Below are 23784 nucleotides of genomic sequence, written 5' to 3'. Positions count from 1 at the left end.
GCACACACACACACACACACACACACACACACACACACACACACACACACACAGTCTCGCTCCTGTTACCCAGCCTGGAGCACATAGTGCAATCATGGCTCACTGCAGCCTTGAACTCCTGGCCTCAAGCTATCCTCCTGCCTCAACCTCCCAAAGCCCTGGGTTTATAGCCGTAAGCCACCACATCTGGCCCACAAACCACCCTTTGCAGAATAAAGACCCAGGGGTGTCAGTGCATGCCACACAGGCCCACACACTGATGCACACAGAGACACTGGCACAGCTGCACATGCACACACAGACACACACACACTCACAAGTCCTGCACCCCAGCATGTGCAGAGACAGGCAGGCTGCAGTGGGGCCTGCTGCTCTCTGCTGCCTCCCTTCCCACATATATCTCTCCACCCCCACCCCTGCTGTCCACTGGGAGGTTCAGGAGTTTCCAGGAATTCCAGCTTCCTCTGGCCATTTCCAGCAAAGGATTGTCCCCTGTGTCTCCCTGGGCCCAGGGCTCACAAGGAGTGTGAGGTTCTGACTTCGGGGTATAGAACCATGTCACCAAGCAGCCTGGGAACCCTGATCTGCACTTCCTTCTTCCAGCATGCCACAGGGCGTACAGTAGGTGCTTAGGGATTCAGGACCAGCAAGGGCACACAGAAAGGGTTCAGAGAGGTTCATGACCAAACTGAGTACACAGCAGGTGTTCAGAGAAGCTCAGGACTGGCACAGGGCACACAGCAAACACCCTAGAAGTGCTGGTGTAAGGGCTAAAGCCACATCATGTGAAACCCATCCTAAATGAGCCTCTAGACTTCCCCAAACTGGTGTGACCCCAAGAGGAAACCTGGACAAACATGATCCCTTGGAGGCCAGCAAAGAGCAGAGCAGGAGGGCCTGGGCAGCTCCAGCTGGCGGTCCCTCCCCCTGGGCTGGAGGAAGACACTATTTATAGTTCCCCCTTGGCCCAGCCCCTTCTCCCTTGCAGGGCGACAGTTTTCCCCCTCCTTCGGGCCACTGACAGATGAATTCCCCTCAGAGCACCCCTAAACCAGGAGAGACCCCCCCCAACACTCTCGCACCCCTCCAGCACCACCCTGACTTCATCCAGGTCTTTCCCTAACCCCCCACCCTCCCCACGCTGTCCCGTGCCTACCCTGCCTGCTGCTCCCCGGCCCCAGGTCGGTCAGGGAGCTGCCTCCTAACGAGCCTCTGTCCATCCTGCAACCAAACTGGCCAGGGCCACTGCCCCCTGCAGCTCCAGAGTGGGGTCACCCCGCCCAGCACTCTGAAGAGAGAAGCGACTCCTGCGGCTCCTGCAGCCCCGCCTCCCCAGCCTGCCCTAGGCCCGCCCCCACAGGGCTGCTTACAACTGTGAGGGCAGCGCCAGTGCCCCCACTCCAGTCAGCCGGCCACGCTCTGGCCAGTACAGTCTCCCTCTCCCGCCAGAGCTGCCCATGCCACCCAGCGTCTGCCTTCATGTCCACCTAGAGTTGTCTGCACAGCCCAGAGTGCCTGCCCCCTCTGCGGGCAAGCCCATCCACACTGCCCAGAAAGTCAGTTCTGTCTCTGGCCCAGCAATGGAGTTGGGCTGTGAAATCAGGCAAAACCTAGTCCTTCCAAACCAAGGGACCAGGTCAGTTAACCGGGGAGCTAGGGAGGAAGGCAGAGAAGCCAGGTATGACTCACCCGCCATGTGTCGCAGCCTGGGTGCTCATGACTGGGGTTCTCGCACATCCCATCCTTCGATCGCTTTGTGTTTATTGAGCACCTCCTGCTGCAGGACCTCCATGTCTGCTACATACACAATGCTCACAGGCTTGCTGGTGTCGCTCTGCTTTACAGATAAGGAAACCGAGGCTCGGAAAGGTGAACACCTTTGCCCAAGACAATCGATGCGTGAAGTGGGACAGAGTTTGGTTGGAGCTCCGGCAGCCTGAGCCCCGTCTCCTGTGAGCCCTGCGTGTCCCTGGGTTGAGGCTGGGGATGCAGGGGTACGTGGGGAGGACAGGGCCTGGCCAGGAGTTGTTCTTGCTTCGTGCAGGTTTTGGGGACAAGCACCCACTCCTCTCAGACCCCTCACGTACCTTTACCCTGTTCACACACACTCATAGCTGTCAGAGACTCAGCCACACACACGCATATGCGCCCATAAGGCAAGGCTGCCATGGTCACAGGCTTCCTGTGTTCGGGACTTTGTGCCTGGAGACACCCCTCACAGCCCCGTCCATCTGGGGCAGGTGCTGCCTCATGGGGCACAGAGCAAGCAAGTGACCCTCAGCCAGCATTTCTCTGTGTGGTGGCCTATGGGATGACAGACCCGTGGGCCTCAGAGGGACTGGTCTTGGCGGCAGTGTTGAGCTCTCGTGTTGAGGCTCCTTAAAGTAACATGATGATGACCGCATGTGGCGGTGTCCAGGTGTTCTGTGACTATGGGGCACCCAGACATAGCAAGACTCGCCACAGCAGTGACCTTACGTGGCAGCATCCAAGCTGTCCGGACATATATTAGGTCTGTGGGGCACACAGGCATGGCAAGACTCCATGTGGCAGTGACCCAACTTAGCAATGTCCAATGTCCAGGCTGTCCAGACACACTGTGACTCTGTGGGGCACTCAGATCTGATATGACCTGCATGGCAGTGGCTCCATGTGGCAGTGTCCAGACACTCTATGCCCAGATGTGGCAGCATCCATCCAGCTGTGTGGCTGCCCTCCAGGTCTTCCCATCCAGGGTGGCCCTATCACTGTGACCCCCTCCCTCAGGCTCAGCGGCGGCCAACATGGGCCAGGATGCGGGCATTGGTGGTGGCCTGCTCCCTGGCAGCCCTGGCCCGGGCTTGCTCCAGTAAGATCTGCAAGAGGCCGATGGGGACATCCAGCGATAGGACAATGCGCGAGCCAGGGTGGCGGGTGGGGCTGCAGTGGCTCTGGGCAGCCCACGGCCATGTGGGAACAGCTGAGGGGCTCTCTGAGGCTGCAGGTTGGGGAGTGGTCTGGGGAGAATTCTGAGGGTGGAGCTGGAAGGCTGGGATAGAAGTCACTTGGACAACCAGGACTCTGCCCAACATCAGGACCATCAGCACCAGCAGAGCACACCTGGTCATCGTGAGGTCAGGCTGCAAGGAGAAAATGGGCTCAGGGCAGGGGCTCTGGTCAGCTGGGGTCCATGGACAGAGACAGATGGCAAGGGCAGAGCGACACAGCGGGGGATGGAGAGAGAGGAAGACACCGAGAAAGGGGTTAGAGAGGCCAGGCCAGGCCAGAGAGAGAGAAGGGGAGACAAGAGGAAAGCCAGAATGAGACAGACAGGCAGAAAGCAAGACAGAAAAAAAGAGACAAATCCAGAGACAGAGAAACAGCCAGAGAGGGAGATGGAGATGGAGGCAGAGCAAAATGGAGACTAGAAGAAAAAGACAGAGACAGAAACCATCCCAGAGACAGAGAGCACGATGGAAAGAAAGATTCAGACAGAGAGAAACACAGAGTCCACAGGAGGGCAGGCGGTTCTCAGCAGGAGAGCTTGCAGCTGATCCAGGAAAGAGAAGGGCAGGAATCGGGTCTCAGAGGTAGAAAAGCAGCCAGAGATCCCAGAGCCCCCTGGGTCCAAGCCCTCCATAAAGTCAAACCCCAGATCCACTCAACCTCCAAGATCCTTCCCATCCCGACCCAACCCAGTCCTACCGCCACCAGCTGCTTCTGGGGTAAGTCAGGCTGCCGTGGCTGCCTGGGGCTGGGGCCAGGCAATGCTGTCCTGTGGTCTGAAAGTCTACCCCGCTTCAGGGCCCATTTATCTCCCTCAGCCCCCTGGGGTGGGAGCTGGGACATGCTTCCTGGCATGAGGCAGCCCCCCACCTATGACTCATCCTTTCCGGGGGGCAGTGGAGACATGTCCTTAGCCCCCACCCTATCTACTCTTTTCTGGGGACAAGTTGGGGACTGAGAATCACAAGACAGTGACCAGGACTGGGCAGAGGGACTGTGTACCCACGCAGAATAATACCAACCCCCCAAGGAAACCTTCCCCCTTGACACCCCCATCTTCCCAAACAGTCACAACAGGAGCCTTTTAAAACAGCAGCTTTAATGCCCCCCAGAATCAGCACCATGTCATCACAGGCTTGGGTCAAGGGGCGGGTCAGACGCCAGTCACATCCGCTCACTGCCCACAGCCACCCCCCACAGTGAGTCATCTGCCAGGGTGGCAGAAGCCACAATGGGGGTTTGTCCCTGGGGGGAAGGCTAGACCCACGGGACCAAGTCACTGAAATAATGGATGTGCACACGCACGCTCACGTGCACACAAGCCTCTAGCACCAAGGGGAGGGACAGTGGGGTTCTGCTGAGACCGCGACTCCTCCAGGGGACGCTGAATCTCGGCTCATCATCTGGGCCTCAGTCCTGGGCAGTACCTGGTGAGGACAGGTTGGAAACGGTCGTCAGCCATCTGACCTTCCCCAGAGAAGCTCAGGCAGAGGCACCCAAGGGGAGGGAGCTGAGGCTATAACAGGAAGTGGGGGCTCTGACCTCAGAGGGGTCCATACTTAGGTCTTTAAAGGAGGGAACATGGCAGGGTACCCTACTAGGGGCTCCACGGCTGGGGCTCTATATTCAGCTCTTTGGTCTGGGCGTCTGCCCCAGGTCCCCCACTGTGAGGAAGCGTCTCCTCCAGGACCCTGACCTGGAACCCTGGCCCAAGGACTCCTCCCCCAGAACCCAATCCAGGCAGGCTCAGTGCCCAGTCCCCCGCTGCGGGGGCTCAGCCCATACCTGTCCCCTGGCTCTGGGCCACCCGGGGTGGGCAGCGGCGTTCGCAGGCCTCACGGGTCCCAAAACGGTTGGCATTCCCTCCACAGCCGCCATAGACAAAAGGGTGACAGGCCTCTGTGCCACCTGTCACAGCCCGATGGTACCAGCGCAGGGTGTAGGCAGTGCAGGAGCCCTCATCCAGCGGCAGGGAACAGGGGTCTGGGTCAATGGGGTCAAATCAGCAGGGTTTGTGGGAATCAGAGAGGGTTGAAAGGTCAGGGGGAGGTTAGCAGGGCTCAGCTCTGCCTGCCCGTCCCCAGGCCCCGCTGGGCACAGCCCCCCATTCTCACCATCACTATCCCAAGGGGTTTCAGGGTCCTGGTACTCCTCCACGGAATACTCGGAGTATTCAGAGTACTCATCATCCTCAGGGGGCACCCGCTCTGCAGGTAGGGCAGGGTGTGCTGGGAGCAGTGGCTGCTGGCCCCGGGGCAAGGTGGGCAGCACTGATCTCCACTGTGTGCACACAGTGCCCACGCGTGTACCCTGCATGCAGACCCTATGTGCTTGGCATGTGCCCTGCATTCATGGACACCCATGTGCATGTCTGGGCCCCACCCATAGCTGCCCCACGGGTTCAGCTGTCCTCACCTTCCTCCTCTGCGTGAGAGACGCGGAGCACAGGCACAGCATGGAGCTGGGAGCGGGCAGTGTCTGCAGCATAACTAGGGAGGGGTCCTGGAGCCAAGAGCAGGGGCCTCAGGGCCCTGAAGTCACCATGGGCAGCCATCCCAGCCAACCCCGCTGAGAGGACCCCAGTTGATAGGCAGGGCAGGGCCCGGGGCGAAGAAAGTTCTGGGAGTAGAAAACCACTCACGTGATCCAGATGCGATGAACTGACCCTGGCAAGCTAGAGGGGGCAGAGAGGGATAGAGAGACAATGACAGAGAAAAGGATGGGAAGATGGAGAGACAGACAGAGACACACACGCAGAGGGGTAGAGATACACAAAGAGACAGCAGGAGAGGGTAACAGACAGGAGAGAGAGGAAGAAAGAGGGTGGGAGGTAGATAGAGAGATGGAAAAAGAGAAGAAGGCAGAGGAGAGGGAAGTTGGGAACAGGACAACAAAAGGCGAGAGACAGAAGCAGGCCAGACACAGAAACAGGCAGGCGGTGCAGACAGAGACGAGAAGAGACAGCTTCACTCTGATGCCCCTCCCACCGGGTCCAGGTCAGGCCCAAGGGGACCAGCTCTGCTCCCACCATCATCCCGCTCCCCACAGCCAAGCTGGACATCTGAGAACACTGCATGGCAATTCTCATCTGCCTGTGTGTCTCCCTCCACTGGGGACACATGTCATGTGTCAGTCCTGCAGCACATGTGTCCTTCTGTGTATCCATCCATCCCCCCATCTTCTTGACTGCTTGCCCTGTAAGTGCTAGGGGTCTGCCTGCCCTTGCCTAGGGTGCTGGGGTGGAGCGGGAGACTGCAGGCTGGGCACCACTCACCGCAGTGCTGACTCATCTCTTGGCGCACAAAGCCCCGGATGTCATCCTCCTGGGAGCAGAAGACCACGGGGACCATGAAGAACCCATGGCTCACAGGAAGGACATAGGGCACATAATGCAGGGACTATGGTGAGACTGCATGGAGCCAGGGCCCAGGGGTCAGGGTGCTGGGTGAGGGAGGCAGGGCCCCAGCCCACCCAGGCCCACCCAGGCCCATCCAGGCCCACGCTCACCGTCAGTGCAGCTTCTCCCTTCTCGCCTCGAGGGCCGGCAGGCCCTGGCCGCCCCTGTGTGCAGTAGATGGGACCAGGCTGTGACCTCTGATCTCAAGGACAACAGAAGTCACCCGGATCTCTGACCCAAGCCTGGGAATCCCTACTCACCTGCTCCCCTCTCTCTCCAGGAGCTCCAGGGGCCCCAGGAGCCCCCACCACTCTCTCTCCAGGGGGACCTCGCTCACCCTGTCAGACACAGGGACCAAGTGAGCAGGGTCAGAGGCAGTGGGGATCAGGAGTCAGGCAGGCTGGGGGTCACAGCTTCAGAGGTTGGGGCAGGCAGGCTGGAGGATGGTTATAAGGTTGGAAGGGTAGGGAAGTTTCAGGGATCAGGAGTCAGAGCTGGGGCCCCTTACCTTCTGGCCCTGAAGTCCTTCAGGGCCTCTGGGACCAACATTGCCAGGTGGCCCCGGGGGACCAGCGGAGCCATCATTTCCACTGGGGCCTGGGAAGCCCCCAATTCCTGGGGTTCCCTGGGGAAATATAGGACAGAGTCAGTAATCAGAGGCCCCAAAGATGGACCCTCTCCCAAAGGGCACGCTCCCCTCAATTCACCATGGCCATGGCTTCAACTCACCCGCTCCCCTTTCTCGCCCTGGTCACCCTTGGCGCCTGGCTGCCCATCAAAGCCTCGGTCACCCTGGGAACAGAAAAAGCATGAGAGACCTTCTGCCCTGAACTCCCTCAGCTCTGGAACCTCCCTGAACTCCCATGAGCTCCCTGGCCTAATGCCCAAACCTGTAACCCAAGCACCTGTGAGCCAACCAGATATGATCCCCATGACTCCAACTCCATTATAGCCCCCTGCCCTGATGCACATGCCCCCTCCACCTCCCATGCTTTCATCCTAACTCCACTGTGACCCCAACCCACCTTGACACCTCAAGACCAGCCCCACTTCAGCCCCCAAAGTCCCAACCCTCCACAGCCTTCCTTGTCCCTACACCCCCATGACCCAACCGTGAGCTTCCCTGCCCCATCCTGACTCCCTGTCATGTCCACTGTCCACAGACCCTGTACCTTGGGACCGATCAGGCCCTCCTTGCCAGGGGCCCCCAACTGGCCCGGCACACCAGGCTCCCCCTGGAGAAAAAAAGACATGAACTTGGCCCCCGTCCACCCGTGGCCCCCTCATTCTGAGTGTGCCCACACTCACCATCTCTCCTTTATGTCCTGCCAGCCCGGGGCGGCCTGGGGGACCAGCTTCTCCCTGCAGGCATCAGGCAGTGGGGTGAGCCTTAGGCCCCAGGCCACATAGCCCCCCAGCCCCCATCCCCTCTGTACCTTGTCTCCCTTCTCTCCATCAAGGCCACAGGCTCCCTTCACTCCCCGTTCACCCTGAGGGAGAAAAGCCGATGAAGAAGTGATTCCCAGACACCTCACTCTGTGACCCCCTTCACCCTGAAACCAACTCTCCAAACAGGCCTCAGGTACTCCAACCTCTGACCCAGCGCCCTAATATCTGACCCCAGGTCCCTCGCCCTTCAACACTAGGCCTTCTTGACCAGAAAAAAACCAATCTTGTTTCTTTCCTACCTTGAGGCCCCGGGGACCCATGAAGCCAACATCTCCTTTTTCTCCTCGGATACCAGACACTCCATCCTTTCCTGGGGATCCCTAGCAGGGAGAGGGTCCATGTGAGGTCAGAGGAGGTCAGTGAGGGACCAAAGAGAATTGCCCTGGATAGTGGGTAGGGAACACCATGGGGTGGGAGTCACCTCTGGAGGCCAGAGCCACTGGGGCTTGCCATGGGGACAAGGGTCACCATAGGCAGGGGACACCATCATAGGCGGCTACTGTGGAAGTGGGGGACCCTGGGCAACATGAGGACACCACGAGAGCACTGGGTCACTGTAAGGTCAAAAGCTACCACACTGGTGGGACCACCATGGTGACGGGGGCCCTCTGGGAACAGGGGGCCCCTGTGGGAGCAAGGGCATCTTACCGGGTCACCAGGGATCCCTGCTGCACCAGGTTGACCCTGTGAGAAACACAGATGGGGGAGCCCTTCAGTGGGACTGTCCCCAACACTGGCCCATCTGCTGCATGTGTGGCCACTCAGATGCTCAGCGGCTGGAGCCCAAGCCACACACAGATCCCGGGTGAACACACAAGGGGCCAGCAGCGAGGGAGCCAGAACCCCCAGCACTTAGAGGACCTCCAGGATGTGTGTGTGTGTGATGCTGGCTCTGGACCTGGGCCTGGGCCTGGGGCAGGACTTGCCTGGGGTCCCGGGAGTCCACGCAGTCCTGGCGACCCGGCTGAGCCCTTGTCACCAGGCTCTCCCTTGCTGCCCTGTGGGAGTGACCAGGAGAGGGATTCAGTCAGGACCAGATCAGGCTGGGGGCTTAGAATACAATGAGCCCGCCAGCTAGGGCAGAGCTCGAGTCACTCCTGAAAGGCCCTAGCGGCACGCCCTCCCAGCCTGTGCCATAGCAGGTGGAACTGGGGGCTGTAGTCCACGGACTGGCTCATTTCTCACCCCAAGGACTCCAGACCCTTGCCCCGCCTTCTTATCACTGGGTTCCTCATCCCATCTGAAGGAGCCCCCTTCCTGTCCCTATAGGGCCCCTCATAGGGCCAGTCCACAGAGCTCTCCTAACCTCACACCAAGGCTTTGAGACCTCCCTAGAGCCCCTCCTCTAAGCCACTCCATAGTCAGCCACAGAACCCCTTCCCCCTGAACCCCAGAAAGCCTCCTCCTGTCCTCCCCTCCTGCCCTCACAGATGCTGTGGAACCCCCATAGCCACAGGACCCCACAGAGAGTACACCACCCTCTTCCCTGTACCTTGTCACCAGGGTCCCCATTGTCTCCCCGAGGTCCTTTGTCACCATCCAAGCCCCGAAGCCCTCGTTCACCCTGGGTTGGTTTGGGTAAGAAGTCACGCACGGTAAGGGGCTGAAGGTCCCTCACCCTCTGGGGGTTTGAGCTCTCAGATGCCCTGGGCCAGCCCCACGGGGTCCCTCTCGCACCCAGGGGAGACCCAGTCTGCACGTGGGCCCACTCACCATGTCCCCCTTGGCACCCCGTGGCCCTGGAGGCCCCAGGATCACGGCCGAGTCTCCCTGAGGGGGCATGGAGGAGTCAGAGGAGTCGGGAGCACCCTGGCCCCTGCCCTGCCCTCCCCACGCCCACACTCACCTTGTCACCCTTTAGTCCTGCAGTCCCAACGTCACCCTATTGGGCAAAAGAGTGTGAGTCCCGCCCAAACTGGGGAGGCCCCGCGCCTGAATTCTAATATCATACAAGATCCACTCACCCACCCCACTCACACCAGGACCTTCCCCACGTTCCTACCTTCTCCCCACGCTCTCCCCTGCTGCCAGGGGGCCCCTGTGTGACAGAAGGTGACCGTGAGCTACAGGAACCAGGGCAGTGGAGGACAGAGGAGGATCAGGGGGAGGAGGGAACAGTGGGGACCAGACAAAGGGGATGGGGTAGACGAGGAGGGCCAGAGGGCTAGGGAGGATGGCAGAGAGTCCTGGGGTACAAAGGGCACAGGCAGGGGACTGAAGTCACAGCACTGTCACTTTCCCCAGCGGGACCCACCGTGAGTCCTCGGGGTCCCTCCTGGCCGGGGCGGCCATCTTCACCCTGGATGGACATTAGGTTCATTGACTCAGAGGTTGGAAATCAGAGGCAAGAGCTGGGATGAAGGGAGCTTGGCTATGGAGTAGGACATACGTACCCGGACGCCTGGCTCCCCACGCTCGCCTCGGGGCCCGGGCAGCCCTGCTCCAGGGTCTCCCTGGAGACCAACAGGACACCGCGGATCAGTGAGGGGAATCAGTGGGGGATGCAGGGTCATGGGAGGTCAGTGGAGGCTGGAGGGGGTGACGAGGGCACAAGAGACAGCCAGCAGCACTTGTCCCACCTACCTTGTCTCCTTTGAGTCCAGAGGCCCCAGGTGGTCCCTGTAGGTCAGAGTGAGGTGAGGGTCCTGTGGCTCTCAAAGCGCCTCCCCCAACACCCCACAGTGTGGCCCGGCCCCCATCCTAAGTCCTCATGAGGACAGGAAATCAAACACGTGGGGCTTTAGGGCACCTCTACTCACCACTGACCCCGGTGGTCCAGGTGGCCCCAAGGGGCCTGGGACTCCTTCTCTCCCTGGGGGGCCTGCCAGACCCTACCAGAAAAATGGGGCAAGAGAGGCAGAGAGTGACTTGGGAACCCTCCTACCCTCTGCCCCCTCAAGACTGGGAACCCCCGAGGCAGGGCCCCCTCCTCACCCACCACGGATTCACCAAGCCCCTACATACTGTTCCCAGCCCCTCACCCGCTCTCCACTAGGGCCTGGCTGACCCATCTCTCCTCGAGGGCCTGTCTGACCCTGGAACCCAACAACACCAGGAGCACCGGGGGGGCCAGGGACGCCCAGATCTCCCTGAAATAAACACAGCAAAGGGAGAGAATGGTCAATGCAGGATCCCTCCCAGGACTCTCACCAGAACTCCCTCTTCCTCCTACCTCCAGCAGCTGCCCGGCCCACTGCCCCCACAACTGGTGATGGGGCATTGACTTACCTTCACACCTGGAGGGCCAGGAGGCCCAGGGGAGCCCGGGACCCCGATTCCTGGGTCACCCTTTGAGGAATAGAGGCATCAGATCAAGCTCAGGGAATCTCAGGACCAGGACCCCAGCAGGGACCCTTCTGGGTACACATACCTTGAAACCTTTGGGTCCTGGAGCCCCTTTCTGACCCTAAGAAAACCCAGCAAACAGCATTTGAGAGGGTAGGAACATGAGCACAGAGTTCAGACACGGGCTGAAAATATTCCCAGGGGAGCTCTGATGTGACCATGAACACATGGGAACTCACACATGCGACCAAGAATTGGCTCACAGGAGCTCAGACGTGACCGTGGCCTATCTCAGGACAGCACAGACAGAGGGACGCTCAGATACGACCATAGACAGGTGGGAGTTCAGGCATGGCACAGGCACATGAAGCCCACACACGAGTGCAGACATCTGACTCCACAGACGTAAGTGCAGACACATGGGCGCTCAGAGGGGAACCCCAACACGTCCACTCCCGGGTAGAGCAGGCGTGGCCACAGGCTGAACGCTGGCAGCCAGGGGCAGGGGAAAGGAGGATTGTAAACACAGGACCAAGGAGAGCTTCAGAAGAACTCAGGTGTGTCCTGGGAGCTGGGAGATCAGACCGGAGCACACGTGTGCTCAGATGTGGTGAGGAACAGACCAAGGATGGGCACACAGAAGCCAAGACAGGGCCCCCAGAGCTCAGAGTGTGGAAGCCGACAGCGTGTGGCTCCCCGTGATCCAGAGAGCAGGCTCCTGGATGTTGGGACATGCAGCCTGACTCAGGGGCTCAGACATGTGCCCAGGCCCAAGAGTGGTCCCTTATGCCCGTCATCACACTCCTCAGGCCAGGCTCACCCTTGCCTAGGCCCCAGACTCACATCTTCCCCAGGGTCTCCGGGCTCCCCTGCACGTCCAGCTTCACCCTGCACAGAATGGCTGGTGGGGGTTTTCTGGACTGAGCCTTCTCTGCTCAGTACTCAGGCCCCAGGGCAAGCCCACCTCACCTTCTCGCCTCGCAGCCCTGGCAGTCCTCGGTCACCTTTGGCTCCCTGTTGACAGAGGTCAGGAGGCAACACAGGCATCAGTCACAGGAAGATGAGACTCCAGAGGGAGGCATGGGGCCGGGGCTCAAATATGGGGTCTACTATGAAAGCTGAGGGTCATCAGGGTAGGTAAACTATGGGTCAAAGGTCAGAAGTCAGGCCACTGGAGAGACAGGACCCCCAGAACTTCTGCTGTCAGGAGTTCCCCACTTACCGGCTCACCCACCAGGTCTCCAGCAAGGCCTCCAGGGGCTCCCTGGTAAGGGGGAGAGGTCAGCGGGATTCCTTGGCCCCCACCAGCTGAGCCCCCCTCACTGGCAGCCCCACACACACTCACCTTCTCTCCCTTTGCTCCAGGGAGCCCGACCACAGCCTGTGGGGAATGCTAGTGAGTTTCCTCCTCCTCCCCCGCCCCTACCCTGCCACCCCCATGGCATTTGGAAACTGGCTTGTGGGTGAGGCAGAGGAGTTGCTGCAGGGGGGGGATGTCAGGGTCAAAGATCACCTGTCCAGGGGCCCCCGTGGGGCCAGGTTCTCCTTTAGGTCCTACAGGGCCGGGCAGACCTGGTGACCCCTATGGCAGAGCAGCGTAAGGAACTCAGTGCCTCTCCACCACCACCCCTGCTGCCCGACCCCTCATATTTCAGGCCCACAGCCGGGCATCACACCCTAGCGAGCTGCCCCCAGAACACATACTGGCACACCAGGGCTCCCTCTGTCTCCATCTTTTCCACTGGCACCATCTCGACCTGGGGCTCCTGGCTTCCCTGTCTCCCCCTGAGAGAGAAGAGCTCTGTCAGGCTGCCTGTCGACCCTTGACCCCTGGAGCCCAACCCTTGACCCCCAGAACTCACCACTTGTCCAGGCAAACCTGGAGACCCCTGTGGACCCTGAGGGAGAACAAGTCAGATGTCAGAGTGACAATGGACACAGGAGGGCATGAGAGAACATGGGCCCCAAGGAGTGAAAACACGGTGTCCCTGCAGGGGCCACAGGGACTCACTCACCACAAGGCCTGAAGGGCCGGGGGGACCAGGAAGTCCCACAGCTCCAGTAGGTCCAGGCAGGCCCTGGAGGAAGAGAAAGTTCAGGGCAGTGCCAACCCCACCTATCTCCCTATGACCCTAACCTGTGAGCTAGGCCACTCACCCGTCCTGGAGGTCCTGTCTCTCCAGGCTCCCCCTGCAAACAACCCAGAGACTGCATGAGCAGAGCCCACGTGGCCAGGGCTCCTGGAGCTCAGCCTCATTGCAGTAGATGACAGCCCAGGAGGTTGGCGCACATTACCCCAGGCATGGACACGGCTCGAAGGAGCCTCCTCCTCCCATCCATACACCTAGACTCACCTTCAGGCCAGAAGGTCCCTGGGGTCCTGCAGGGCCAGCAAGACCCTAGAGAAAAGGGTCAAGGGCAGGGAACAGGGCTCAGGGATTAACACAGAGAAGGCCTGGCTCATCAGCTGTGGCCAATACCTATCACAGCCCTTCCAGACCCTCACCAGGCAGTGCTCCCTGGTCACTCACCGGGGCACCAGGTGGTCCAGGATCTCCATGACCACCCTGTTGGGGAGAAAAGGAGTTAGCCTCACCCCACCAGGGAAACTGAGGCAGTACTGCTCACTGGGGCAGGGCACAGGATGGGGGCAAGACAAGTGAAAGTTCTTGGGTACTCACCACTGGGCCAGGGGGGCCTCTTGGACCCTGCAGACCCTACATAGAGAGGGCACTGATGAGCCTCAATCTGGGCCTCACTTGGGCCTGTTCCCAACCTCTGGGGGCTTTTTCCTTGGGGGTCAATTTCCATACCTCACCCTTTCCAGTCACAGATAATACCTACCCATGGACTGCCTCTCATAGATAGCACACACGGGCCTGCACACACACATCCACATACAACCACACACAGACACAGGCACACACAGGCACACACAGACACAGGCACACACAGACAGGCACACACAGAGAGGCACAGACACAGGTACACACAAACACACACACACAGACATGCACACACACAGCAGCAGCAGCACCTAGCGAAGGGTCCAGAGCCTGGGGCCAGGTGCTTCAGCCACCACTCACCGGCTTGCCTTCAGGCCCAGCCACACCACGCTCTCCTGGTAGACCCTACAGAGAACAGGTTTAAGGCCTTAGTTTCCCAGTTCCAACTTCCCCTCCACCCACCATCCCCCTAGACGGAGTCAGGACCCAGACAGTCCCAGGCAGTACAGACCCCAGCCCTGCACACAGGACAATACATGTGAGAGCCACCTTCTTGCACATGTGTGGCTGTTGGGCAAGGACTTACCGGGTTGCCATCCTGACCCCTCGGTCCAGGCTCTCCCCGGTCTCCTTTGATGCCTGGCACACCCTGAAGGCAGAGTGTGGTGCCCTGAGCCCCCAGTCCCTGCCACGTGCCCAGGTACATATGCACACCACCTCTGGTGTGCCCCCAGAAAGGAGGGGGACTCTATGGAAGGGTGGAGAGAGGCCTCACCCTATCTCCTTTGGGACCTCGGTCACCATCGCTGCCCGGCTCCCCCTGTGGGGATGAGATGTCAAGTCAGTCCCTAGTGCCACGACAGAGGGTGGCCCCGAGCTGATCCCACACACTGACCTTAGCACCCTTGAGTCCAGGGGGTCCCTGTTCTCCAGAGAGTCCAGGACCTGGCTCATCCACAGACACCTACAAACACAAGGTCACAGGGGAGAGATGTCTCTGTCATAGAGGCATGGGGGGTCATCACAGATCTCAGGATCACAGAGGGTTATAGGGTCAGAAATTCCAGGGTTATGGCACACACTACCATATTTCTGGGGACCAAGCTAAGGGTGGCTTCCTGGTCACTAGTCACAGGCCTAGGGCAGGGGTGGGGTGATCACCTTGGGGCCAGGGGGTCCAGGGGGCCCAGGGGTTCCAGGGAGGCCAGGAGGGCCATCTCTGCCCTGCGGGAAACAAGAAAATGGGGTGGCAGCCCCAGCACAGCCTCCAGACAGCCTGCCCCACGGAGCCCATCGCAGCCCACCTGTTCTCCACGTTCTCCTTTCTCTCCCCGTTCTCCCTGAAATGCAAATAGCGGGTGAGGGCCAAGCCCATGGGGGGTCCCACCCCTCCCAACCCCTCTTCCCTCACTCTCCTGGCCAGCCCCCAGCCTCACCCTCTCTCCTGGCCTTCCTGCCTCTCCCACACCCCCAGCCCTGCCTGGGAGCCCGGGAATACCAGGCTTTCCAGGCTCCCCGGCAAGGCCGGGAGGTCCAGGGGGGCCCCTCTCCCCAAGGGCCAGGCCAGGTGGCCCCTGAGGGCCAGGGTCTCCACGGTCGCCCTTCAGCCCACGTTCTCCAGGAAAGCCGATGGGGCCCTGCAGGAGTGGAAGAGAGAATTCTGGAGGCTGTACAGCTACACCCGCCACGGGGCACACCCCACTGAGCCACCTCTGCTCACCTCCTTGCCTGGGGGACCCCGTTCACCCGAGTCCCCCTTGGGGCCTCGACGCCGTTCAGGCACAGGCAGGAAGCTACCAGAGCTCTCATCCCAGGTCTCCACGATCTCCCGCAGGGCAGACGCCTGAGGGACAGCAAGAGGTCAGAGGAGCGGGGTGCGTCACCGCAGCCCCCATGCCTGTGGGCACCACTAGCCCCAAGGGCCCCCACTTGTCCCTACCCCCAGCCCCTAAACAACCCACCTTGATGCCAGCAGTTTCCAGCAACCGATCCACATTCTGGGGACAAAGGCTGGGTGAAGGGCTGCCCATGACAGAGAAACTCCTGCCTTCTGCCCCACATGGCCTCAGGAAAGCACCTCCACACCCTTTTCCCTAGGCCTCTTGCCCAGAGCACCCTTTAGCACTTGGTCGAGGCATGGCTGGAGACCCCTGGGAGCCCCTTTCTGGCATGTCCCCACTGCCCAAGTTCCCTTGAGTGTGGGCTACAAGAACCCCAATGGGACAGGGCACTGAACACACAGCACAGAACCTATGGAGCCTCGTGGCAAGGGGAAGGGGATGGCGAGGTGGCCCCAATGGGCATGCAAAACGGAGTCAAGGGGACATCCCAAGCCTGGCTCACCGGCATGCTTCCAGGCTCTCCTCGCAGGCCACGCTCTCCAGGGAGGCCCTGGAGAGATGAAGACAAACTGCTAGGAACCAGCCTATGGGCGTGCATGTGCACATGTGGATGCTGTGGCTACCTGGGCATGTGGAAAAGGTGAGGGCCTCACCTGCTCCCCTTTGTATCCAGTCTCCCCACGGTCACCCTGAAAACAAGAATGACCAGGTGGGGAAATGGCCCCCAGCCTGGTTAGCCCCTCACCACGTCCCCTACCCAACATCCACACTCACCTTGGGGCCTGTGCCTCCTGGGACACCAGGAAAACCCTGAGATACAGCAGAACACAAAGGGGTCACAAAGGCCCATGGCTTCCTGGGAGGGTTGCCCATGGAAACATAATGGCTTCTAATGCTCTGAAGTCCCAGAATGACCCAGGGCACTCACCTGGCCAGGAGGGCCCACTGGCCCTGGGAGGCCTGGAGGCCCCTGGGGTCCAAGGATGCCAGGAGCTCCACGCTCACCCTTGGGGCCATCACGACCCTGTGAAGGATGCAGCCAGCATCAGGACCCTGAGACCTCAGAAAAGAGTGGAGTCATATTCCCCCAGGGTCAGGGTCAGGGGTCAGAGGTTGCAGAAAACTCCAATACTCACTTCTCTCCCAGGGGCACCTGAATCTCCTTTCTCTCCCTAAGGAAGACAAGGATGCTTCAGGCATGGCTCCAAGCAGAGACCAGAGAGACCCCAGGTGGGGGACTTTACCTTCCTCCCGTCTTCTCCAGGGTCCCCAGGTTCTCCCTGTGGGCAGAGGACTCACATCAGCCCAAACATTCACTGGTGTCTGGCTGCAAGACACTATCTTGGTAGATTTCAGATGACTGTGACTGTATTTCTGTGCCTGTAGCTCCATGGCTGTGTGTGTCTTGGAGCATGGCCTGTGGCTGTCTGAGTGAGCTGCTGCATGTCTAAAGGTGTGCCTGCACAGGCCTGCTCACCCCAACAGGCAACTGCACACATGTCCTCTGACTCTGGGTCTCTAGAGGTAGCTCCACATTTATGCATCTCTGGGTTGGTGATTGTCCACATGTTCTGGGTGTGTGCATATCCATGTGTGTCTTAGTACACATACCCATGGGTCTGTGTGTCCTGGTCTGTTTGCACATCTTGGCCCATGTCTGCATATGGGCATGGGCTTATACATGTCTCCAAAGGCCCCCAGTGCCTTGACAGCCATGTGTCTTGGCATCTGTCTGCAACTTTTGTGTGTAGCTCAATGTGTATGACCATAAACTTCTGGGTGACAATATAAAGTCATGGGCCAGCATGTCCTAGCACATGTCACAGGTCAGAGCCATCCATGTGTGTCTCACCATGTCTCAACACAGGTCCACATGCGGTCTTGGGTCCATGTCTTAGCACATGAGTCTGGGTGGAAGTGTCTGGGTATCAACATGTCTCTAAGTGCCCCAAACGTGGCTTCACACCAGTGTGTTTGTGCCTGTCGACTTGTCTGTGGCTCTTCACCTGTGCCTATGGCTGTGGGTTATCTGGGCATGTGTCAGCCCATCCTGGCATAAATTGGCCCATTCACCTAACTCCCTATGTGTCTGTGAGGCTGCCTGTGTGTGCATATAGAACTATGTTTCCAGGCCTGGCGCAATGGCTCACGCCTGTAATCCCAGCACTTTGGGAGGCCGAGGCGGGTGGATCACCTGAGGTCAGTTTGTGATCAGCCTGGCCAACATGGAGAAACCCCATCTCTACTAAAAATACAAAATTAGCCAGGCATGGTGGCACATGCCTGTAATCCCAGCTACTCGGGAGGTTGAGGCAGGAGAATCACTTGAACCCAGGAGGCGAAGTTTGCAGTGAGCCGAGATCGTGCCATTGCACTCCAACCTGGGCAACAAGAGCGAAACTCCGTCTCAAAAAAAAAAAAAAAAACTATGTTTCTGGATGCATCTGTATGTCTGGGCCAGGATGCATGTGTCTGCACGTGTGCCTCATGTGTTGCTACAGATCTTGGCTGTGTAGGTGTGCTGGCATTTCTTGGCAGGTTTCGCCGCAGCTGCCCTGGACACACTCACGTTTTTTCCATTCAGGCCAGGTTTGCCATCCTCGCCTGGCTTTCCCTGTGGGAACAGATCACTGGTCGGATGTTGGGGATCGGGTGAGGGTAGTAAGGGGGAAAAGGGGGTAACATGAAAGTCTGGTCTCACCAGTAATCCAGGGGGACCAGAAGGGCCAGGGGGGCCCTGTTCTCCACGGAGGCCTGGAAGCCCCTGGAAAAAGTCTTTGTTAAGATTTATAAGGCCTCTGAGATATCCTTTGGGGCACACCCTATGGACTAAGAGGACCCCAAAAAGATCTCCCTCCAGGGTAGAGACCCCCAGGACTGAGAGGTCCCATTGGGATCCCTCAGGCACAGACCCCATGGATGGGGGGCCCTTGCTGAGACTCCCAAGGGAAGAACCCCCAGAACTTGGAGGGCCTATGAAGACCCCCAAGGCAAAGAAGGTCAGAAAGGGGGATTCTACTAAAACCTGTCTGCCAGGGACTGAGACCCTCCCAAAAGCAAGGCTGAACCAATACCCCACCAACTCTCTCGGGTACTGTGACTATGATGATCTGGTCGGAGCTTACGCAGCCCCCTGAGCCCCCTCTGTCCCAGCATCTCCCCTCACTTACGTCTCTCCCTGGGTCCCCGGCTTTGCCTGCAGCACCCTGAGGAGAGACTCAAAGTCAGTTCATCATGGTCATGGGGTCAGGGGCTCTAGTCCCTGTGAGCCTAAGGCCTGCATGGCAAGAACATGCCCCACCCAGGCAGGGCTCTGGGAGAAGACACAGACAACAGGTCTCGCCCCAGAGCTCGTCAAGGCCAAGACCAACCAACGAGGCTGGGGTCTAGGGTCCTCATGTCAAGGGGTAGGGGAAGGGGACAACCAGGCAGGACTACCAAGACTCACATTCGGCCCAGAGGGCCCGGGGGCTCCTGGTTTCCCATCCAGTCCGCTCCGGCCATCCAGCCCCGGGGGACCCCGGTCACCCTGTGGAAAATAGAGTGGTAAGAGGCCACCAAGGCCGAGGTGGATCTGATAACCCAGCCTCATGTCCTGAGAAACCCCCACACCCTCTCACCTTTTCTCCTGCTGGGCCTCGGACACCTGGGTCCCCCTGGAGGGAACAGGGTCAGGTAAGAGGTGGGGGTAAGATGGGGACTTGACAGACGGGGCAAAGTGCATCACTCACCTGTGGGCCTGGGGGCCCCCGAAGCCCATCAATGCCCTGAGGATAGGGGAGGAAGAAATCAGAGCAGGCCCTCCCACGCCTGCACCCCCCAGGACCAATCACACTCACCCTTTCCCCAGGGGCTCCAGGCAGGCCAGGGTCACCCTTGGGCCCTCGGGGACCCTCTTGTCCGCGGTCTCCAGGCTCTCCCTGTGGCAGAGATAAGCTTGCTGAGGAACAGCCTTGAAGCCAAGCCATGCCCAAGGTAGAACCTGCCAGGAGGGGCACTGGGGTCTTTCTTACCCTCCACCCACAGACTCTAATACCTTCTCTCTGGCTCCAGGTCCTGTGTCTACCTGTGGGGGGAATGACCAGTGAGAAGAATGGCTCAACAAGGGGAAGAGGGGTTGGTGAGGGGATATAGGGTCTGTGAGGGGCTCCAGGGATCCGCAGAGGTTTCAGAGGGACAGTGGGGGAAGTGGGAGTTAGTGGAAGGAATGAGGGGACATGATGTGGAGCCAGAGGGGCAAGTGAGAGCAATGACAGAGGACCAGACCCAGCGCAGCCCTTACCAGCCGTCCCGGGGGTCCTGGGGGACCCTGGGAAAGGAAATGATTATAGTCAATAGGAGCCCTCAGGTCCCAGGCCATGGCTCTGGTTTGCCCCAGGCTCAACTCTGCCCCCAAGTTCCCCGAAGCACCCCAATGCCAGCCCCCAGCAGGCACGGGTGGCCATCCATGCTTCCCACCTTGACCTCCAGACCCCTTGTGTGAAGGCACACTGGCAGCAGCGCCAGGGGACCCTCCATCCCTTCTGAGCCCAGGACACCAGCCCCACTCACCGGCTCCCCACGGTCACCCTTGGGTCCAGATGGTCCAGGGATGCCCTGCAGAAAGGCAGGGGTCAGGGCCACTCAAGGTAGGCAGCAGTTTGGGGGAGCTTTGGAAGCACCATGAGGACTCATGGGAATGTTGGTAGCCTTCAGGTGCATGTGTGCAGGGGTCACAGGAAGTGAACATTGGGAGGGTTTAGCATTACAGGGTTGGGGGGTAGGATCAGATATTGGGAACTGGCTGGTTGGAGAGTTAAGGTTGGGGTGAGGAGTCATAGGCTGGGACTCACATTTCGTCCATCCTCTCCAGGATCTCCCTGGTCTCCCTTTTCACCCACAGGCCCCCGAACTCCAGGTGCCCCCTAAGAAGAGCAGCTGGCCTGAGACAGACCCTCCCAGTATTTTGCAGGTGCCCCTATGACCCGCTACACTGCCCCAGGTTCCCCATTACTCCAAAATCCACATCGGAGGTTCCCATCACCCCATGCCTCCCTGCAGGGCCTCCCATCACCCCTTACCCCCTCAGCCTTTCCTATCACCTTCATGCCTACCTCCCATCACCCCTGTTACTTCTCTCTGCCAAGACTCACCCGAAGGCCACGCTCGCCTGCTTTTCCAGGCAAACCCGGGTCACCCTGGTGATAGAAAAGTCATACTGCACAGGGCAGTCAGGATCTAACTCACTCAGGGAGAGGGGACAGAGAAGGGCCTGAGCAGCAGCTGGACAGGAGGCAAGGAGTGGATGGATGAACTGGTGGAGCACCAGCCTACTGGGATCCTAGTTCAAGGGTAAAGGATCAGAAACCACAGTGGGAAGGAGTCTCACCGGAGGACCCTCGTCACCTTTCTCTCCAACTTCACCCTGTGAAACATGAGAGTCAGCCCTGGTTCCAAGAACCCCCATGATGCTGGCAACAGCCCTACTCCCTTACCCGCCGTGACTCCCCCGACTCCAGCCTCTTACATCTCGTCCTCGGGGGCCAACAGGTCCTGGGGGGCCAGGCCGCCCAGGGTCTCCCTTCTCTCCAGGAGGCCCTGAGTCACCCTGTGGAGGAGGCAAGAGGGAGGTGATGCAGGACGCTCAAAGCAAGCAGTTCTCAAGGGGAGGGGACCCCGGAAGCCTTGAGGTTGCCCAGGGTCACAGGTACTCACTGGGGGTCCTGCTCTGCCAGTAAGGCCAATGGGACCCTGAAGGGGACAGAAGGGGGGCAGGACTTAGTCAGGGTCCCACCACCTCATCTCCCTCTGTCACACTCCCCACTCCCACATTGATTCACCCGGTCTCCAGGGTCTCCCTTGGGGCCAGGGTCTCCAGGAAGAACCAAGCCGGGTGGGCCCTGTGGATGGAAGGATAAGAAGTCAGGAAGACAACCTTCACCAACCATCCCCTAAACACTTCGCTTCACTTACCCGTTCCCCTTGGACTCCGGTAGCTCCTCTGGGCCCAGCGGGCCCCACATCTCCCTGGAGGTGACGAAGACCATCAGTGCTAGTCCCAGGCTCCAGTTAACCCCCTGACCCAGCAAGTCCTGTGACCCCCCAGGTCCCATAGATAGGTCCTATGACCTAGACCTCAACCCTATAGAAACCTCCCCTTGCCCCATACCAGGCTTACCTTTTCTCCTTTGGGTCCAGCAACAGCAGGTCCCTGAAAACAAACAGGACAGATACAGCTTGGCCCTGCCTTGGGGTTGTATGACCAAAGTCTTCATTGGAATGGAGGTCAGATGGAATTGGAGGTCATACAGCTCAGTCCCCGCCCAGAAGTCACACGGTCACCGCTGACAGCAGGGAAGGGGTTATACAAAATGGACTGACACAAAGAGCTCATGACCTGCATGGTGGTCATGGGGTCACAGGATCATAGCCAGGAGTCTGGGGGCAGGTTCTAGCAGAAGGAGAGCCGCAGAGCTCCAAGCCTGCTCACGGGCCCAGCACTGTGGAATCACAGCCCAGATAGTGTTCTATAGGAGGGTCACTGCTCAAGGGCTGTGCTGTGCTCAGAGCGCCATCCTCCCGTCACTCACCACCACTGCAGGGTCCCCAGGGCGACCAGGCTCCCCCTGTGGAGAGAGGATAGGAGCAGGGACAGGTCAGGGAGTCACCTAGGAGCCCAAAATCCCAGTGTCCCACCTGCCACATCCCTAGTACCAGACAGTACCACCCCCAGCCGAGGACCCACCTTCTCTCCTTGGCGGCCAGTGGGTCCTGGTGGCCCCTGAATGTACAGAAAGTGTGAGCCCAGGAGGGGAAGGGAAAGGGGAGGGACACACAGAAGTCCCACTCCTGGTCCCACCACAGTCACAGACTCACTTCAGGACCCTCAGCTCCAGGACGTCCAGCAACCCCTGGCAGCCCCTGGAGGAGAGGAAGGGAAGAGCTGTGCAGGTGGGTGGGGACGGGGGATATGGACAGACAGGGCTAGAGGCTGGGGTGGGGCCTGGAGAGGGGTCAGGGAAGATTGGGATTTAGGTTGGCAGGGGTAAGACTTGGCAGGAGGACAGAGACCAGGTCAGTGAAAGTCACGGTCAGTTCAGCAGGGTCAGAGGTTCAAAGCCAGGTCCCTGGGGCTGAGGGTTAGAGCCTGTATCAACAGGGATAAGGGGTCATTGAGGAGGGGTGAGGAGCAGGGGTAGCAGGGGTCAAGGGCAAGAAGTCAGAACCACAAAGGGCACAGCCAGGTCAGCTGGTATGAGCATTGCAGCCAGTGGGTTTACCCGGGATCCCGCTGGGCCTGGGGGTCCACGTTCACCCTGATGGAACAGAAGAGGTCAGAGCTGAGTTGGGCCCAGATCCTCCAGGGCCCTTGGAGCCCCCCAGGTTGCACTTACCTTCTCTCCAGCCTCACCCAGGGGCCCTGAAAAGCCCCGGTCACCCTGAAGAGAGAGGGTGAGAGAAAGACAGAGAGAGAAAGGGTTGGTGGGGGAGCTTGAACGTCAAACCCCAGACAAGGGGTCTCAAACTCCAACCACCCCCTCCAAAACCGTGACCTCTGACCTGGAGGGAACTCTTATCTCCTGATCTTCCAGCCTCCCCTAATACCATGGGGAGCCCAGAGTAGCACCCCTCACACCTGAATCCCCCAACTGGTACTCACTTTGGGGCCAATAGCTCCAGGAGGTCCCCGTGGGCCCTGGAAGGGATGAATTTGGGGGTTCAGAGATTTGGGTTTGGGCATGAGGATGGAGCAGTGGTTGATGATTGAGGTGGGGGCTGGAGCTATGCCCACCATATTCAGAACCCCTGGCCCCTCCACTCCACTCACCTGCTCACCCGGAGACCCAGGTTGTCCTGGGAGGCCTGGAGCTCCATCCTCAGAGTCACCCTGAAGGAGAAACGCATGGGTGGGAAGACCAAAGGGAGGCCCTGCCCCCAGCACGCAGCCTCCCACCCCAGAACTGGGACATCATCAAGTCAGCCTTCCTACTTTTTCTCCTTTCTTTCCAGGGGGGCCAACGGGGCCTTGGGGTCCAGGGCTTCCAGGAAGACCCTAGGAAGAAGTGAGTAAAAATGTGAGCCAAGAACTACAAAGCCCAGCACCCAACCACTGCCCCAGGAG

At 59.5% G+C, this 23784-nt stretch overlaps 2 protein-coding genes across 2 annotated transcripts in view; both read right to left on the bottom strand.

Moving 5' to 3' along the window:
- Positions 1 to 2768: 2768 nt before the first annotated feature.
- On the bottom strand, positions 2769 to 3107 carry UCN2 (urocortin 2). Its single transcript, XM_054480843.1, has one exon. The coding sequence runs from the start codon at positions 3105 to 3107 to the stop codon at positions 2769 to 2771; it is 339 nt and encodes a 112-aa protein (XP_054336818.1).
- Positions 3108 to 4064: 957 nt separating this feature from the next.
- Positions 4065 to 23784, bottom strand: part of COL7A1 (collagen type VII alpha 1 chain) — a 31171-nt gene continuing 11451 nt past the window's right edge. The window contains exons 40-119 of the mRNA XM_054481605.2: positions 23653 to 23715; positions 23491 to 23550; positions 23323 to 23358; positions 23057 to 23101; positions 22943 to 22978; positions 22539 to 22583; positions 22408 to 22443; positions 22253 to 22288; positions 21841 to 21873; positions 21636 to 21689; positions 21503 to 21562; positions 21378 to 21413; positions 21190 to 21270; positions 21052 to 21087; positions 20816 to 20860; positions 20516 to 20587; positions 20235 to 20279; positions 19966 to 19992; positions 19720 to 19749; positions 19523 to 19603; positions 19415 to 19450; positions 19304 to 19339; positions 19132 to 19212; positions 18854 to 18889; positions 18385 to 18447; positions 18253 to 18297; positions 16928 to 16963; positions 16820 to 16855; positions 16612 to 16707; positions 16458 to 16493; positions 16337 to 16372; positions 16186 to 16233; positions 15804 to 15839; positions 15563 to 15685; positions 15279 to 15479; positions 15147 to 15182; positions 15004 to 15066; positions 14738 to 14806; positions 14618 to 14662; positions 14429 to 14491; positions 14203 to 14247; positions 13798 to 13833; positions 13648 to 13683; positions 13471 to 13515; positions 13274 to 13306; positions 13132 to 13194; positions 12979 to 13014; positions 12821 to 12901; positions 12630 to 12698; positions 12462 to 12497; positions 12339 to 12380; positions 12086 to 12130; positions 11960 to 12004; positions 11202 to 11237; positions 11060 to 11119; positions 10813 to 10920; positions 10591 to 10662; positions 10415 to 10450; positions 10225 to 10284; positions 10086 to 10130; positions 9834 to 9869; positions 9678 to 9713; positions 9545 to 9601; positions 9324 to 9395; positions 8758 to 8829; positions 8480 to 8515; positions 8071 to 8151; positions 7819 to 7872; positions 7691 to 7744; positions 7555 to 7617; positions 7112 to 7174; positions 6891 to 7007; positions 6643 to 6720; positions 6493 to 6546; positions 6260 to 6308; positions 5627 to 5659; positions 5401 to 5487; positions 5100 to 5192; positions 4771 to 4968; positions 4065 to 4412 (exon numbers count right to left, since the gene is read on the bottom strand). Of these exons, the coding sequence (XP_054337580.1) occupies positions 4396 to 4412; positions 4771 to 4968; positions 5100 to 5192; positions 5401 to 5487; positions 5627 to 5659; positions 6260 to 6308; positions 6493 to 6546; positions 6643 to 6720; positions 6891 to 7007; positions 7112 to 7174; positions 7555 to 7617; positions 7691 to 7744; positions 7819 to 7872; positions 8071 to 8151; positions 8480 to 8515; positions 8758 to 8829; positions 9324 to 9395; positions 9545 to 9601; positions 9678 to 9713; positions 9834 to 9869; positions 10086 to 10130; positions 10225 to 10284; positions 10415 to 10450; positions 10591 to 10662; positions 10813 to 10920; positions 11060 to 11119; positions 11202 to 11237; positions 11960 to 12004; positions 12086 to 12130; positions 12339 to 12380; positions 12462 to 12497; positions 12630 to 12698; positions 12821 to 12901; positions 12979 to 13014; positions 13132 to 13194; positions 13274 to 13306; positions 13471 to 13515; positions 13648 to 13683; positions 13798 to 13833; positions 14203 to 14247; positions 14429 to 14491; positions 14618 to 14662; positions 14738 to 14806; positions 15004 to 15066; positions 15147 to 15182; positions 15279 to 15479; positions 15563 to 15685; positions 15804 to 15839; positions 16186 to 16233; positions 16337 to 16372; positions 16458 to 16493; positions 16612 to 16707; positions 16820 to 16855; positions 16928 to 16963; positions 18253 to 18297; positions 18385 to 18447; positions 18854 to 18889; positions 19132 to 19212; positions 19304 to 19339; positions 19415 to 19450; positions 19523 to 19603; positions 19720 to 19749; positions 19966 to 19992; positions 20235 to 20279; positions 20516 to 20587; positions 20816 to 20860; positions 21052 to 21087; positions 21190 to 21270; positions 21378 to 21413; positions 21503 to 21562; positions 21636 to 21689; positions 21841 to 21873; positions 22253 to 22288; positions 22408 to 22443; positions 22539 to 22583; positions 22943 to 22978; positions 23057 to 23101; positions 23323 to 23358; positions 23491 to 23550; positions 23653 to 23715 (4557 nt within the window). The 3' untranslated portion in view covers positions 4065 to 4395. The remainder of the gene's footprint in view (positions 4413 to 4770; positions 4969 to 5099; positions 5193 to 5400; positions 5488 to 5626; positions 5660 to 6259; positions 6309 to 6492; positions 6547 to 6642; positions 6721 to 6890; positions 7008 to 7111; positions 7175 to 7554; positions 7618 to 7690; positions 7745 to 7818; positions 7873 to 8070; positions 8152 to 8479; positions 8516 to 8757; positions 8830 to 9323; positions 9396 to 9544; positions 9602 to 9677; positions 9714 to 9833; positions 9870 to 10085; positions 10131 to 10224; positions 10285 to 10414; positions 10451 to 10590; positions 10663 to 10812; positions 10921 to 11059; positions 11120 to 11201; positions 11238 to 11959; positions 12005 to 12085; positions 12131 to 12338; positions 12381 to 12461; positions 12498 to 12629; positions 12699 to 12820; positions 12902 to 12978; positions 13015 to 13131; positions 13195 to 13273; positions 13307 to 13470; positions 13516 to 13647; positions 13684 to 13797; positions 13834 to 14202; positions 14248 to 14428; positions 14492 to 14617; positions 14663 to 14737; positions 14807 to 15003; positions 15067 to 15146; positions 15183 to 15278; positions 15480 to 15562; positions 15686 to 15803; positions 15840 to 16185; positions 16234 to 16336; positions 16373 to 16457; positions 16494 to 16611; positions 16708 to 16819; positions 16856 to 16927; positions 16964 to 18252; positions 18298 to 18384; positions 18448 to 18853; positions 18890 to 19131; positions 19213 to 19303; positions 19340 to 19414; positions 19451 to 19522; positions 19604 to 19719; positions 19750 to 19965; positions 19993 to 20234; positions 20280 to 20515; positions 20588 to 20815; positions 20861 to 21051; positions 21088 to 21189; positions 21271 to 21377; positions 21414 to 21502; positions 21563 to 21635; positions 21690 to 21840; positions 21874 to 22252; positions 22289 to 22407; positions 22444 to 22538; positions 22584 to 22942; positions 22979 to 23056; positions 23102 to 23322; positions 23359 to 23490; positions 23551 to 23652; positions 23716 to 23784) is intronic.

The sequence above is a fragment of the Pongo pygmaeus genome, chromosome 2 (genome assembly GCF_028885625.2).
Source record: "Pongo pygmaeus isolate AG05252 chromosome 2, NHGRI_mPonPyg2-v2.0_pri, whole genome shotgun sequence".
NCBI lineage: Eukaryota > Metazoa > Chordata > Mammalia > Primates > Hominidae > Pongo > Pongo pygmaeus.
Note: the sequence above shows the minus strand (reverse complement) of the source record. Positions and strands in the feature narration are given on the sequence as shown.

What these genes read in the sequence shown, in the direction of transcription:
- UCN2 (XM_054480843.1), bottom strand. Translation starts at nt 3,107, where the DNA reads ATGACCAGGTGTGCTCTGCTGGTGCTGATGGTCCTGATGTTGGGCAGA.